The following is a 15,309-nucleotide window of genomic DNA, read 5'->3' as shown; positions in this document are numbered from 1 at the left end:
TGATGGACTCAAGTGTGGCAGCGGTAGTGAGGTTGGCCCAGGATCGGACATTGTTTTGTTTTGCTGTGCATGGGGTCGCTTTGAGTCAGTTCCGACTCAATGGCACCTGACAACAACAACAACAACACTATTATTTAGGGTTAAGGATTCAAGAACCACATTTCACTATTATATAAAACAAAAGAGACACTAAAAAGCCGCACAACATAAACACTAAACTTTGTAAGTGGGAGCTTAGAAAAATCAAGGAAGCAGTGGATATGTTGTTGTTCCGAGTCCTGGCAGAATTAGGACCATCTGCATTTAATGTCTAAAGTAGGAAACATTTTATAAATTTAAAAAAGTACCATCACCAAATCCTTTATTCAGAATGGCAGAATCCACCTGTACTTCAGTGGTTCTCAACCCCTCGATGGCCATTAGCATCACCGAGAGCACTTTAAAAAGTAGCTGCTGACTCCTGGCTCAGGCTAGCAAAATCGGATTGGAAGATGGGGTGGGATAGGGGTGGGGAGAGCTAGACATCAGTTTAGTGATCTGTGTGTTTTGTTTTAAAAGTCTATTCTGGTTATCTTGTTGTTGTTGCATAATGAAACCTCCCAAAACTCAGTGTCCTGTTTGTCTTGGTCATGAACCCACAATTTGGGCTGTCCACTCTACACAGAATTAGTTGAGGGAGGTGAGATGGCTTGGGATTCTCAAGTAAGCTGGTGTTGGTGGATCATTGGTTGCTGAACTTGAGGCTGAGGGCTGAGGGTGTTCACTCAGGATGCTTGGACTGCCAGACAGAACGGTGGCTGGGTTCCATGAATGAATGTTGCCAGAGACCCAGGAATAAAGTACAGAGATTCTGACTTAATTGTCATAAATTCTAGAATATCACATGTGTCACATTCTATTAGTCAACAGAATCACTAAGGTCAACTCAGATTCAAAGGGAGGGGAATTAGATCCCAACTCTTGAAGAGGGGCGAAGGAAAGGGCTTACAGTCCTCTTTAACACAAAGCTCCAGGGGTGAGGGTGGGAGGTCAGGTTTGAGAGCCACTGCTTCTAGGGGTGACTGGATCGGTTTCTTATGGCTGTGGGCATGAACTCTCAAAAACGTGATGACTTTAAACTACAGCATGTGTAGTCTCACATGTTGTCATACTTCTAGAAGCTAGAAGGCCAACATCAGTATCAGGGCTCTAGGCGAGTATCTCTGCTCCTTGCCTCTTCTAGCTTCTGGTCACTGCCAGCACTCTGAGTTGCGGCCACATCTTCAAACTTCTCTCTCCTCTATTTTCACATTGCTTTCTCCTCTGTTTTGTGGCAATGTCCAATCTCCCTATGCTTCCATCAAATAAGGAAACATGTTAACTACATGTTGGGCCCACTTGGATAATCCAGGAAAATCTCATCTCGAAATCCTTAACTTTATCATATTTTTAAAGCAGGGCTTCGAACTAGTTTTAACTGATTGGCATGGACGGCACAGAGAAATGAGAAGAGCCCCAAGTTCTATTCTGCCTACCACAAAATCAGAAATGTGTATGTGAGTTCTTGAATCTGACTCCAGCTTCTTACTACAGAATCGGAGAGGCATCAAGTCCATGGGGAAGAGACCACCCATACATACTACTTTGATGTCTAGCATGTAATACCTACATACCCAGAAAAAACATCACTGGCCATTTTCTTTCAAATTTTACCCAGTATTTAAAAACAAAACAAAAAGGTGTTCTGAGATATAATTCATATTTTCTTTTTTAACTCAGACTAAAATGAAGTTTGTCATTATTTCAATGGATAGTTTGAAGGTTTTCAAATGTGTTTCAAAGACTTTAAAATCTCCAGAGAACAAAAAAATCTCTCACAATTGTTAAGAAACTATCAAATAGATTCAATGGATGTAAATTACTTTCCTCTTCTCCACAGCATGTGCAATTCTAGGCAGGTTTAATCTTTTAGATTCTTACTGAGAACAAGCTGACTTCACCTTAAAACATCCCTAAAAACTCAGTGAGAAATTACCTTAAACTGCAAAGACCTCCAATTAATTTAAGGCTTAATTAATGTTAGTTCATTTCAAAATTAACTCATGAAACAAATTTAAGTCAATTCTTTTCCATCCGAATAGCCCAGATTGGGCGTATCACTACAAAGTTCCCAGGTGAGAGGGATTTATCCTTGGCGAGGCATTTGCTTTAAAAAATCATTGTTCAAGCTTCTGCATGTGTTTGCTACTTGAGTGGGACAGAGGATTTTGACACCACCATGAAGCCACGATGATTCACTCCCTCTTCAAGGACACTTAGATTGCTTTTTGAAGGCATTGGGAATCCTACCAGGTCTGGCATGAAGGACACAGTAACATCCCTCCCTCTGATGCAAAACACACGGCACCAAAGATGTTAACTAGTTTACAGCCCAGGCATTTCTGTAGCTCATCCTCCTGGTATTCTCATCAATGGAGATTTCACAAAGGAAGTGAGTGACTCCAAAGTACAGTTGTGACCACAATCACAGCTGCGGGCTGTGGCCATCAGAGTAAGATGCTAATGTATTCACATTCTCTGTCAGCGAAGATCACATTTAAAAAGTGCTCCTTTTAAACTTACATAAACTTAAGGACTTTTCCCCTACTCTATGAATGTCTAAGACTCTCCCTTTTTTATCTTTCCCGGATAGATGGAGAACAATCCACACAGCTGCCTCCTCTTTCCCCATAGAGAAAGGGTCTCTTATGGGTAACGTACAGGGATACTGATCATTCCTTCCAAAGCTGCTGCCACCATCCTCACAGGAAACAAGACTCTAGGTCTTCTCAGGAAAGAAGACCTCTACGTTCTCGGGTTTTCAGCCTTCCCTTTCAATCCATTAGGCCAACTGCCTTTCAAACAGATCTTTCGGGCTGCTGAATGTTCTGTCCAGGAAAGGAAAGACTGTGGCAGCTTTGTTTTCTTGTGTCTGAATTTCTGAGACTCCAGTACTTCATGCTCCCATCCAGCCTGAAGGAGCATTTGCTGAATTTTATTTCATAGTAATTTTTAATTGCTAACCAAATTTCATTGCTAACCAGAAAAAGAAAAAAAAAATCCTGGTGTGATGCTTTAGAATCAGCACTGGAAAGTGAACAACAAGGTCAGCAGTTCAAACCCACCACCTGCTCCTCAGAAACTGTATCCTAGTTCGCTACGAGTTGGTACAAAGTTTGGAAGTGTGATGTGGCACTGTAGGATAAGCGCAGGGCCACAAGGTCAGTTTGAACTGTGGTTCAAACTCACCAGTCGCTCCTCAGAAAACCTAGACTGGGTCACTATGAGTCAGAATCTACTCGAAGGCATTTAACAACAACTAAAGTTCACTTAACTGACTTGCTTGACCAACGACGCAAACCCATCCCTTCTGTAAGACACATTAATTGATGCCTTCTGTTTGCTGAGCCCTCGCTTAAGTACACAGTCTCTGGTTGCCGTATCTGATTCGATGATCACCGTAACTCAGCTGTGCCTGTCAGGAAACCTATTATGCCCGCTTTACTTTTGAGAATCATACTGTTCAGTTAAATAAATATTATAGAGACACAGTATGAGTGTGCAGAGAGTTGTTTCTATACATACCACACTGAATGCATTTATAAATACCTCTTAACATGTGCACAAACCAGGTATGGGTGTCATAAAAGACAGGAAAAATATAGAAAAATCTCACACATAGATGACTTCAAATTTTAGGCTTTTGAAACTGGGAAAGTTCCAATAAGCATTCAAGGTGTTATTTGTGTAAGAATGTTGATGAACACAAATGAGCAGGCCCATAAAGTTAAGCCCTATGGCAAAAGATCCCAGACCTGACATACAGTTATAAATATTGAGTTAATTTAGTGTTCATGCATCTTTGTTTTTTTAAATCCCCCATGACCCATTTGTTTTTTTCCTTTTATGAGAATGAATCCACACCGGATTACAACTGAAGGCTGTACTTACCTCTGTCCCAAGGGGAAAAAGCCAATAGGCTTTCCCCAAACAATACAGATGAAAAAGTCAAGACTGAGGGAATAGTTCAATTGCCACAAGTCACCTAATAAACTGTTGCTAGTAAGTGCGACCTTGGCTGACTCCCACCTTTTCCTTGTACCTCACCCACCCCTCCAGTCCCCAATGCTGAGAAAGGGGCACCAGTTCATACCCATCCTTTTTGTAAAACTCCAGCATCATATTATCCGTGGCGACGCTGAGGGGTCGGCGGGCCTGCTCGGGCTGGCGCCGGTCAGCAGGGTCCATGTCGGGAGAGGGCATTGAGCTGTAGTTGGCATTATGGTTCACGTGTACTGGACTCCCATAGTTCCCTGTAATGTTGAATTCTATCTCTGTGGGGAAGAGAGAATGGGTGTGCATGATTACCTGGTCTGTCACACTCTGCAGGCAGGGGAAGCAAGAGCAGAAAAGGCTTCCTTTCCATAGTCCACCCTTAGAGAATTGTGTCCCATGGTTTAACATTAGCAACTGCTATGACGTGATTCATTATCATTCATCATATAAATAAATAGGCCAAAGGAGAAAACACATGTGATCACCGTGGTAGGCACTTGAGAAAGCAATTTCCATCTGTGATTAAAACCATCTTGGGACAGAGGACCACATGGGTACTTAAAGAAAAAAGACTGTATCTCTAGCAAACCTCACACTTAACAGTGAACACCAGAGCAGTAGGAATACAATCAGGAAAAACAGCACTGCCCACTGTTAAACAGTATGCTTTATCGTCACTGTTAATGAACAGTTGGTGTTCAAGTCGCTGGTGCAATTAGTCACTAAAACAACGTTGGACACAATGCTGTCATATGTAGATGAGGACACTGTCTTTCTGAGAAATCAAAGAGAATACATTGAAAAGGTTTATGAATATTTAATGATTTTCCTAAGGCTGCGGGCTAACAAATATATACAGAGAAATCCTCTGCCTGGGTTTTCCTTGTAACAGCCTGTGTGTCTGCCAAGGTAGTGAACTAGCTCATCCACAGAACCGACAGAAATCATCTTGATTTCGGAACCCTCACCCAATGCTGTGCCATCAGAAGTCTTCCACGTCACCTCAGCACTGGTCTGCTTTCCACACGGACATTTGGTCTTCACATGGGTTAATGGCTTGTTTTTAATTAATGTCAACTAAAAAGGAGCTCTGGTAGCGTAGTGGTTACGAATTGGGCTGCAAACCGCAAGGTCAGCAGTTCGAAACTACCAGCTGCTCCACGGGAGAAAGATGAGGCCTTCTGCTCCCGTAAAGATTAACAGCCTCGGAAACCCTGTGCAGGGTCGCTATGGGTCGGAACCGACTTGACGGCACATAACAACAACAACAACAAACATACAGTATGGTATCAACTCTTTGTGTACAAAGAGAATTGAGAGTCATCATCATCCTTGACCCAGAACGTTTCTGAAATGACTTCTCATGGAGTCTCCCTTAGAGCTTATTGTCTTTGAGATCCACCTTTCCATGTTGAGGGGCAACTCAGAGGACACAGCCCCAGAGAAGCAAAAGTTGTGCCCAGATGACAATAAAGTCCCCATCCCAGCCCCTGCCTCCCTCTGCACCTATGAAGAGTCTGGATCAGGTGAGTCTTCTCAGAAAGAGGATTCCTCCTTTTGTCCTGCACCAACTGCAATGATCTATAGGTATAAAGAGTCCCATGGCATGGGATGGAAGACCAGTAACATCCAAGTGTATGGTTATGGAGGCTGTGAACACCTTATAGGGCAGTATTTCCTATGGACAGGCATTAGGGGTCAGAAAACAGCCATGACCCTACCCCCTTACCTAAGTGTATGAGCAGGCTTCAAAAAGTGAGTGGAAAAATTCCATTATCTTTTCATTTCTACAAACTTCTTAAAGCCACCTCACAGATGTGTGTTTATAGGAGAAAACGCTACAAACAAAAATCTTTGGCTACTGGCACTTGGTTTCTAAGGCTCAAAACTCATAGGGACACTCTTGCTCTTCCCTGGTACCTCCACACCCTGGCTCCCCAACTCTCTCCCCTCACACGAACACCACCACATACCCCCAGGGAAGAACCAGTCAGCATGCTGGATGATGGGTTCGATGATCCCGACAATCTGCAGTGAAACTGTGGTCATCATCTCTGTGATGTTCCTGCAAAACACACAATCGGGGAGGGGGGGGGAAGGGGGGTATGGACAGGCAGGTGGGGTTGTCAGCTGAGGCAGGTCAGGGGTCAGGGACCACAGCACCCAAGGAGGGAGATTGGACAGGAGCCCCAAAGACCAACTCTTGGGAGCAGGCTTTCTCTTGGGGAGAACACTTTTGTGAGCTATTTTCTTCATCTCTTGAATAAGGATAACCACAATGGTCTCCCGTACAGAGATGCTGGGTGAGTAACGCACTTGAAATCATCACTATTCTAACCGCCAGGCGGGCGCTCCTTCCCAATCTGAGCTCTCTTGGGAACCAGCCCTCTCTGGCTCTACATCCTGGTGCTGGGAGGAAGACTCCGGTGTCATCACATTCCTGGCCCTAACACTGATTCAGACAAGACCTTCACTCTCACCTGTGGCTCTCAGATTGTCAATGAGAAAGAGCTGCAGAAAAATTCTCGGCCCTCCCAGAGCGGGCCAAGACAAAAGAATAATGAGAAATCAATGAGGCTGGCAACTGTCTAGGGTCTGGCTGTCCTGCCCACATGGGTCCACCCCATTTCCATCACCAGTATGCCTTCTTCTCTTTACTGTACTCACCCTTCTGCTTGTGGCCACAGGAGGTTGGGTCCTAACACAATTGCCATGTTACTGGGCGTCATCTTGTTTATATCTTGAAACTCTGACAGCTTGGATAAAAATTTGATCAAGTACCTGAAAGGAAATGACAAGTGTTGTTTATAACTCGGGTTCAGCATCAGCCAGGGCCCTCTAGGACCAGGTAGAAACTTCTTTCTTGTAGCATATCGTACTAATAGTTTGACTCAGACAAGCTGTACCATAATGAAGACACTTCATGTGTCAGGAAATGGGAAAGCTAGGTTCTCTTCTGAGAAGAGGCTCAGCTATCAGTCAGCTAGATGTTAGTGCCTCCTTCCACGGACTCTGGCCAGTAAAGCACTCCATTGCTCCATTCAACTTAGTATACAGTTACCTAATCTCCCTTCTTCTCCCCAAACCCTGTCACCTGCCATCCTCCCTGTGTACACAGGTGACAAACAACGGAGCTAGGTATCACTGATCCACAATCAAAACCCATGGAAGCAGCAGTCAAGAAACCAAACGGCAGATTGCATAGGGCAAATTTGCTTCAAAAGACCTTTTTCCAAAGTGTTGGAAAGCAATAATGTCACTTTGAGGCCTAAAGTGCCCCTGACAAAAGCCAGGGTATTGTCAATCATCTCATATGCATGGAGAAGCTGGATAATGCATAAGAAAGAGTGAAGAATTGATGATCTGGGATTATGATGTTGGTGAAAACTATTAAATATACCATGAACTGTCAGAAGAACAAAAATATCAGTCTTGGAAGAAGACGTAGGACCAGAAGGGCCCACCACAGATGGGAGTATGCAAGGCAGCATCTTACACACTGTGGGCATGTCAGCAGGAAGGGCCAGTCCCTGGAGGAGATCATCATGTGTGGGAAAGTAGATGGTCAGTAAAAACAAGGAAGTGCTTCAGCCAGATGGATTGAAACACTGGCTACCACAAGAGGCTCAAACACAGCAAAGATTGTGAGGACGGCACAGAACAGGGCAGTGTTTGTTTCTGTTGTTCACAGGGTCACTCTAACCTGGAACAATAACAACAAGGATAATGACAACAATTGGTGCCAGGGACATTCACATGCTGGGGTGGTGTCCCTGGGATTACCCTCAGGAGAACTTTCTAGAGAGAACCAATGAAGTAAAAGTTAAGCACAATGAAGTAGAAGTTACCATGTTGTTGTTGTTGTTAAGTGCCATTGAGTGAGTTCTGACCCCAGAGTAACCATGTATAGGGTTTCCGAGGAGTGGCTGGTGATCTTGAACTGCCGGTGTGGAGGTTCAAACCAACTTTGCAGTTCAGTGCCAGAACTCCATAGTTACCATATGGCCTAGCAATTTCACTCCTGGGTATAAACCCAAGAGAAATGATTAGTCCAAACAAAATTTCATTACAAATGTTCATAGAAGCACTATTCATTATAGTTCAAGAGGGCAAAACAACCCATCTATCCATTATCCATCAAATAACAAATGAATAAAGAAAATGTGGTATGTGCACATGATGATGAAATTGATGAAGTCTACCAACATCCTCACTCAGAATTGATCAAATATGCAATCGAGATGTACTGATAATTACTGGCAATTGGAATATGAAGGCTGGAAACAAAGAAGAAAGATCAGTTATTAGAAAATATGGTATTGGCGATAGAAACAGTGGAGACCACATGATAGAATTTTGCAAGACCAACAACTTATTCAGTGCAAATGTCTTTTTTAAACAACAAAAAAGGTGACTATACACATGGATTTCACCAGATGGAAAACACAGAAATCAAACTGACTACATTTGTGGGAAAAGACCATGGAGAAGCTCAGTATCATCAGTCAAAACAGTTGACAGGGGCTAACTGTGGAAAAGAGCAACAATTGCTCATATGCAAGATGAGACTGAAGCTAAAGAAAAAATAAAACATCACCGAAAGCCAAAATATGATCTTGAACATATCCCACCTTCATTTAGAGGCCATCTCAAGAAAATATTTGATGCATTAGACACTAATGACTAAAGTCCAGAAGAGTTGTGGGATGACATAAAGAACATCATACAGGAAGAGAGCAAAAGGTCATTAAAAAGAAAGAAAAGAACAAATTGGATGTCAGAAAGAAAGCTGAAGCTTACTCTGACAGTGGAGAAACTAAAGCGAATGGAAGAAATAAGGAGGTAAAAGAGGTGGACAGAAATTTTCAAAAGGCAGTTGTAGAAGACAGAGTCAAATATTATAATGAAATGTGCAAAGACCTGGAATCAGAAAACCAAAAAGGAAGAACATGCCCAGCATTTCTCAAATTAAAAAAATTCAAGCCTCAACTTCAGTATTGAAGAATTTTATGGGCAAAATATTGAATGATGCAGAAAGCATCAAAATAAGATGGAAGGAGTACACAGAGTCACTGTACCAAAAAGAAATGTTCGATGTCCAATCATTTCAAGAGGTAACATATGATCAAGCACCTACAGTACTGAAAGAAATCCTAGGTACAATGAAAGCCCTAGTGAAAAACTTGGCTCCAGCAATCGATGGAAAACAAATTTCAATCTTTCACCAAACTGATGCAGCACTGTAGGCACTCACTCATCAAAGCCAAGAAATTTGGAAGGCATCTACCTAGTCAACTGATTGGAAGAAATCCATATTTATGCCCATTCCAAAGAAACTTGACCCAACAGAATGAGGAAATCACCATACAATATCATGAAAACCACATGCAAGTAAAGTTTTACTGAAGATAATTCAAAAACGGCTACAACAGTACATAGATAGGGTATTGTCAGAAATTCAAGCTGGATTCAAAAGAGAATGTGGAACAAGGGATATATTTGCTGACATAGATAGCTCCTAGTTGAAAGAGAGAAATTCTAGAAAGATGCTTACCTGTGCTTTATTGACTACGCAAAGACTTTCAATTGTGTGGGTCATTTCAAGGCATGGGTATTGAAGAATGGGTATTCCAGAACACTCTATTGTACTCATGTGGAACCTGGACATAGATCAAGAGACAATTGTTTAAACAGACCAAGGGATGCTTAATGGTTTCAAATCAGTAAGGTATGTGCCAGGGTTGTATTCTTTCACCATACTTATTCAACCTGTATGCTGAGCAAATAATCCAAGAATCCAGATTATATGAAGAAGAACATGGCATTAGAGGAGACTCATTAACAACCCGTGATATGCAGATGACACAAATCTGGATATGCTAGAAATAAAGAGGATTTAACATACTTAACTGATGAAGAACAAAGACTACAGCCTTCAGTATGGACTGCATCTCAACATAAAGAGAACACAAATCCTCACCACTGGACCAATAAATAGCATCATGATAAATGGAAAGAAAACTGAAGTTGTCAAAGATTTCATTTTGCTCGGATCCACAATCAAAACTCATGGAAGTAGTAGCAGTTAAGAAATCAAACAATGGATGGCATTTAGGCAAATCTCCTTCACAAGACCGATTTAAAATACTCAAGAGCAAAGGTATCAGTTTGAGGACTAAGGTGCACCTGACCCAAATCATGGTTTTTTAAATAGCCTGATAGGCATGTGAAAGTTGGACAATGAGTAAGGAAGATCACAGAAAAATGGATGCATCTGAGTTACGATGTTGGAGAAGACTATTGAAAGTACATGGACTGCCAGAAGAACAAACAAATCTGTGTTGGCAGAAGCAAAGCCAGAGTGCTCCTTAGAAGCCAGGATGGTGAGACTTTGTCTCTCATGTATAGTATCAGGAAGGAGCAGTCTCTGAAGAAGGACATCATGCTTGGTAAACTGGAGGGTCAGCGATAAAGAGGACGACCACAACTAGATGGACTGGCATAGCAGCAGTAGTAACCGGCTCAGACGTAACGATAGGTTACACAAGTCTAGGTGGTGTCTCATTCTGGTGTGCACAGGGTCGCTATGAGTCAGAACTGACTCAATGGCACCTAACAACAACAGTTACCAACCAAAACCAAACCTGGTGCCATCAAGTTGATTCTGACTCCTGGTAACTTCATGTGTTAGAGGAGACCTGCTCCACAGGGTTTTCTTGACTGTGATCTTAAAAGCCTGTCTTCCAAGGAGCCTCTGTTGTTGTTGTTGTTGTTAAATGCTGTCCAGTTGGTTCCGACCCATTGTGACCCTATCTAAGGAGCGGCCAGTAAGCTTGACCCACCGACCTTGTGGTTCAAATGACTTTGCAGTCCAGCACATTAGCCCACAGCGCTATACAAGACTCCTAGATGGGTTCAAACCACCAACCTTTCAACTAGTATTCAAGTGCTTAACCATCTGTTAGGCAGCCTCAAAATGTATGCTGTTTCATGTCTGTTTCCTTATCTGCACAATAATAGTTATTTGTCCCGCCTTACCTCCCAAAGTTATGTAAGGGTTGGAACAGACAATGTGTGCTGACTGGAACAGTGTTGGAAACTATACAGTGGCATGCCTGGTACTGATCTTCATTTTTAGCCAGGACTCCATGTGTCTGGGGCATAAATAAACCTGGCCCAAGGGTCTCCAGGGTCCACTTACCGGATATTGTTGTGATTGGCCTTGGGTAGTTTCTCACAAGCATTCCACAGAGCCTGAAGCCTCTTTTCTTGATCCTGGATACTGGGGAATTGATTTGAAAATCAGCTATTGATAGAACATGAAGTACCGTTGGCAGTCGTCTTCACCTATTACTGTAATGTTTGAGCATGAGGAGCCAACTGATGTTACTGACAATATCAGCAGGCTATTATTAACATTTTTTATCATGACTGCTTCCCCCTCCATGCTTTCCTTCTGTCTTGTCCTGTGCAGTTTTAAAAATAGACTTTTATTTTTTAGAGCAGTTTTAGATTTACAGAAAGACTGAACAGAAAGTACAGAGACCCAAATGCTCCCTCTTTCTCCTAAGCGTCTCCCACAATTTCCCCTACTGTTAACATTTTGCAGGACCGGGCGGTGTCTCATTCTTTTGTGCCATAAGGTCACCGAGTTGGAACCAACTCGACCGCACAATAACAAAATGTTGTAGCATATTCAGCTCACTGCACGGCAGAATAAATTCCATTGTATGTATGTACCATATTTTGGCATTTACTCTTCATCTGGTAGACATTTCGGTTGCTTTATGTGAGGAATTATCATTCCATCCAAAGTGAATGAGCTGGACTGTGCCTGCCACCTGCTTTGTGTTCCTAACTGTCTGAGAGGGTCCCTCTTACACTAAGAAGCTGCACTCAAGGTGAGGTCCAAATAGCCAGAAGAAAACAATCAGGCAAAAACTTGGCCGCCAACTGCACTCAGAGGGGTCAGTTAGTAAGAAAGCTTCAGGTCTTCTACCTTAAGGAAGGTTCCCAGGATGTAGCCTGCTTTAGTTATCTGTCAGCCCTTGTGCTATTCTGAACCTCTAAGCTACAAAAGAAAATGAGGAAGACCCCCAGAGAATTGGATTGGCAAAGTGGCAGCATCAATGGGCTCAAGCATGTCAACGATAGTAAGGTTGGCCCAGGATCGGACAGTGTTTCGTTCTGCTGTGCATAAGGTCGCTATGAGTTGGTACCGACTTGATGGCAATGAACAACAACAAGAAGCTACATGACCCCACCTGGGGGTTACAAACGGTTAACATGTTTGGCTGCTAATAGAAAGGTTCAAGGTCCAAGTCCACCCGGAAGTACATGGATATCTATTTCTCAAAATAGGCCACTGAAAACCCTATGGAGCCCACAGTTCTACTCTGACACAGATGTGATCGCCATGAGTCGGAAATGACTTAACGGCGGCTTTATTGTTGTGGTGGTTACTCTGTAAAACTCTAGCATGAACACACTGAATAAACCTGGCTGGCCAAGATGTGTCCTTTGAGTTTCATTCCATCTCGCACTGTCTTGGCAACCCCTAACTTTGGCCCTCTCTGCTTGCCTGGCTTCACCTGCAGCTCCTGGCTGTGCTATGCAGGGCTGACCTGCCTGTGTCCTGCTGAGTCTGCCTCAAGTCCAATCTCTTTTGGTAACACTCAGCGTCTTCACACAAGGTCAAATCTCAGGAGGTTTGAAGGGAGAGCCCAGGGTAATGAAATCAGAGTCACTGACCCAAACATTCAGGCACAGGTACGATTTAAAAGCTTTGCAGAAAACGCTGATGCACACACAGGGTTGCAAACCACCACTCTAAGCAAAATTTCTCTCTTTAAGTGATGTGACTTTAATAGCAAGTGCCATTATCCCGGGGAGTCTCCAGGTACTATGATATACATGAGAGGGCAGAAAGAAATCTTTGTTTCCCCAGGGTTCACTGACCTCTTGGAAACATCTGGGGTTGAGATATTTCCTAACAAAGAGACATCTTTGCATGTGAGCTGGGAACCAGGGTCTCTCAGTACGGTCTGGAAGCACTAAGCTGGCCTGTCTTTCTCAAGTCCGCTTATTTCTTCAGTAGTTAAATAGAAGTTAAAGTCAATCCAAAGATATCTTCTCACCTAACTTCACTTTTAGGACCAACGTCTTGTTCTTGAGGGGCTGTATTAGACCATGGGCTCTGGAATCCCGGTCCTGGTTCTGCCATGTACGGTCTTTGTTGTTAACCACTGCCGAGTTGGCCCTGACTCATGGTGACCCCATGCACAACAGAATGGAATGCTTCCGGGTCTCACACCACTGCTGTGCTCAGGTGCACACTGAACCATTGTGATCCATAGAGTTTTCACTGACTGATTTCCGGAAGTTGATTATCAGGACTTTCTGCCTAGTGAGGCTTCTTCTGGAAGCTCCCCGGAAGCCTGCTCAGCATCATAACAAAATACAATGCTTCATTTGCTATTGGGGTGGTGGCTATACCTAAGGTGAATCAGCCCAGAATCAAACCTGACCTCCCACATGGCAGATGAGAATTCCCACCAAAGGCCTCACCTGCCAGGTATGTGTGTCTCAAGTGCCTACTCTAATGCCTTAAATTCCTCATTCATGAAAAGAGGAAATCAGAAAAGAAACTACTTCATAGGGTTGATATGAGAATTAAGTGAGTTAAAGAATATAGTGGGCTCAGAACACCACTAAACAGTGTTTAAACCTAAGGAATAATCAGATACTGATTATTATTACTAATATCATTATTAAACCCAATACTCAAACTATCTATATGTGACATAAGAATACCATCTATTCGGTCACTTAAATTGCACAGTCTGCATCCTATTGTGGAAACACAGTAGTTATGCAACTTGACTGAAGCTAGCTTCTCTAACTCTACGCATACAAGTCTGGCTTCACTTCTGAGCCAGCCCCTAGTTCTTAAAGGAGGATGAAGGGCCAGCAGAAAAGACACACTCCAGGGTTCTGTCTGCTCTTTGCCACTAAATCCCACGGCTGGAGATCTCCGGAAATCATTTCCTTTCCCCAGTACTTGTTCACTCCAGTCCGATTCTCAGTAAAGTTCTCTCTCTTCTGCCTGGATTCTCCCACCTTACTATTTCCCGAATCCTCAGTAACCATGCTCAATTACCAGTACAAAACCGATTCCTCCAACCAATGGCATCTGTCTGCAGCCAAGAACTATTTTAGAACCCAAACACGTATGTAACAGCAAGAAAGAGACCAAGAATCAAGAAGGAGAACCATGCTTAAGAGCCGCAATATGTGGCCCAGTTGTAATGCACGTGCCTGCTTTGTCCCAGACCACCTGCTTTCCATATACAAGGGGAGCTTGGCTTGAAAAGTTCATGGAAAAACAGAGTTAAAATATAATAGAATTTTTCCATGAACTTTTTCAAGCCCCCTCAAAGTCTCCATCTTCCTGGCCCAATAGAGTCCTTCACTTTCCTTCTTCCTGTGGCCTACAGGCTGACAGCCTCTATCTGCAGGAAGCTAGGACAGGGCGCAATGCCAACACATTGGTTTTTTCATATTATTGTGGTAAAAATATATACATCGAAACCTTCACCAACAAGATAACTTCCACGTTTACAACTCCTTTGTTTTTATATTAGTTATTTACCAAATCAACCAACTGTCTGTCAGTGGTGCTTGCATGTTGCTGTCATGCTAGAAGTTATACCACCAGAATTTCAAATACCAGCAAGGTCATCCAGGGTGGGCAGGTTTCAGCTGAGTTTCCAGACTAAGACCAGGAAGAAAGGCCTGGTGATCTACTTTGAAAAAAGAAGAGGAAAAAAAGAGTAATCTGATATAATTTGATGAACTTGACCTACACCTATGCATGCAGTAGATCAAAAGAGGGACTAAATCTTTACTGCGAGGATCATTCCCACCCCCTCCATACAAAGAATAGACAGGGGTGGGCAACTTGGACATTGGCTACCCAAAATTGGGGGGAGGGGTTACAAAGGCAAGAAGTGACTGGCTTACAAACTTTCAAGAGGGAGCCTAGATCCAAAGGGAGTGGAGGAAGGTAGACTCTCCACTGAATAGTATCCAATCTGTCTAGGCAGGGCTGATGACAGGAAATGCGGATAGGTCTCTTGTGGTACAATAGTGAATAATTGTTATCAGGACTGATTGTGAGGGTTGGAAATATAAAGGTAGACATTTTGTAGCAAGGAGGGGAGTGATTAACTTTGC

General features: G+C 43.0%; 1 protein-coding gene across 1 annotated transcript in view; it reads right to left on the bottom strand.

The window, feature by feature from the left end:
* The window catches only part of ARHGAP44 (Rho GTPase activating protein 44), a 226,997-nt gene that overhangs the window by 21,926 nt on the left and 189,762 nt on the right, over positions 1-15,309 (bottom strand). Inside the window, exons 15-18 of the mRNA XM_006863511.1 lie at positions 11,276-11,356; positions 6,742-6,855; positions 6,048-6,139; positions 4,172-4,352 (exon numbers count right to left, since the gene is read on the bottom strand). Coding sequence (XP_006863573.1) covers positions 4,172-4,352; positions 6,048-6,139; positions 6,742-6,855; positions 11,276-11,356 — 468 coding nt within the window. The remainder of the gene's footprint in view (positions 1-4,171; positions 4,353-6,047; positions 6,140-6,741; positions 6,856-11,275; positions 11,357-15,309) is intronic.

This window comes from Chrysochloris asiatica, unplaced genomic scaffold (genome assembly GCF_000296735.1).
Source record: "Chrysochloris asiatica unplaced genomic scaffold, ChrAsi1.0 scaffold00054, whole genome shotgun sequence".
Taxonomy (NCBI): domain Eukaryota; kingdom Metazoa; phylum Chordata; class Mammalia; order Afrosoricida; family Chrysochloridae; genus Chrysochloris; species Chrysochloris asiatica.
Note: the sequence above shows the minus strand (reverse complement) of the source record. Positions and strands in the feature narration are given on the sequence as shown.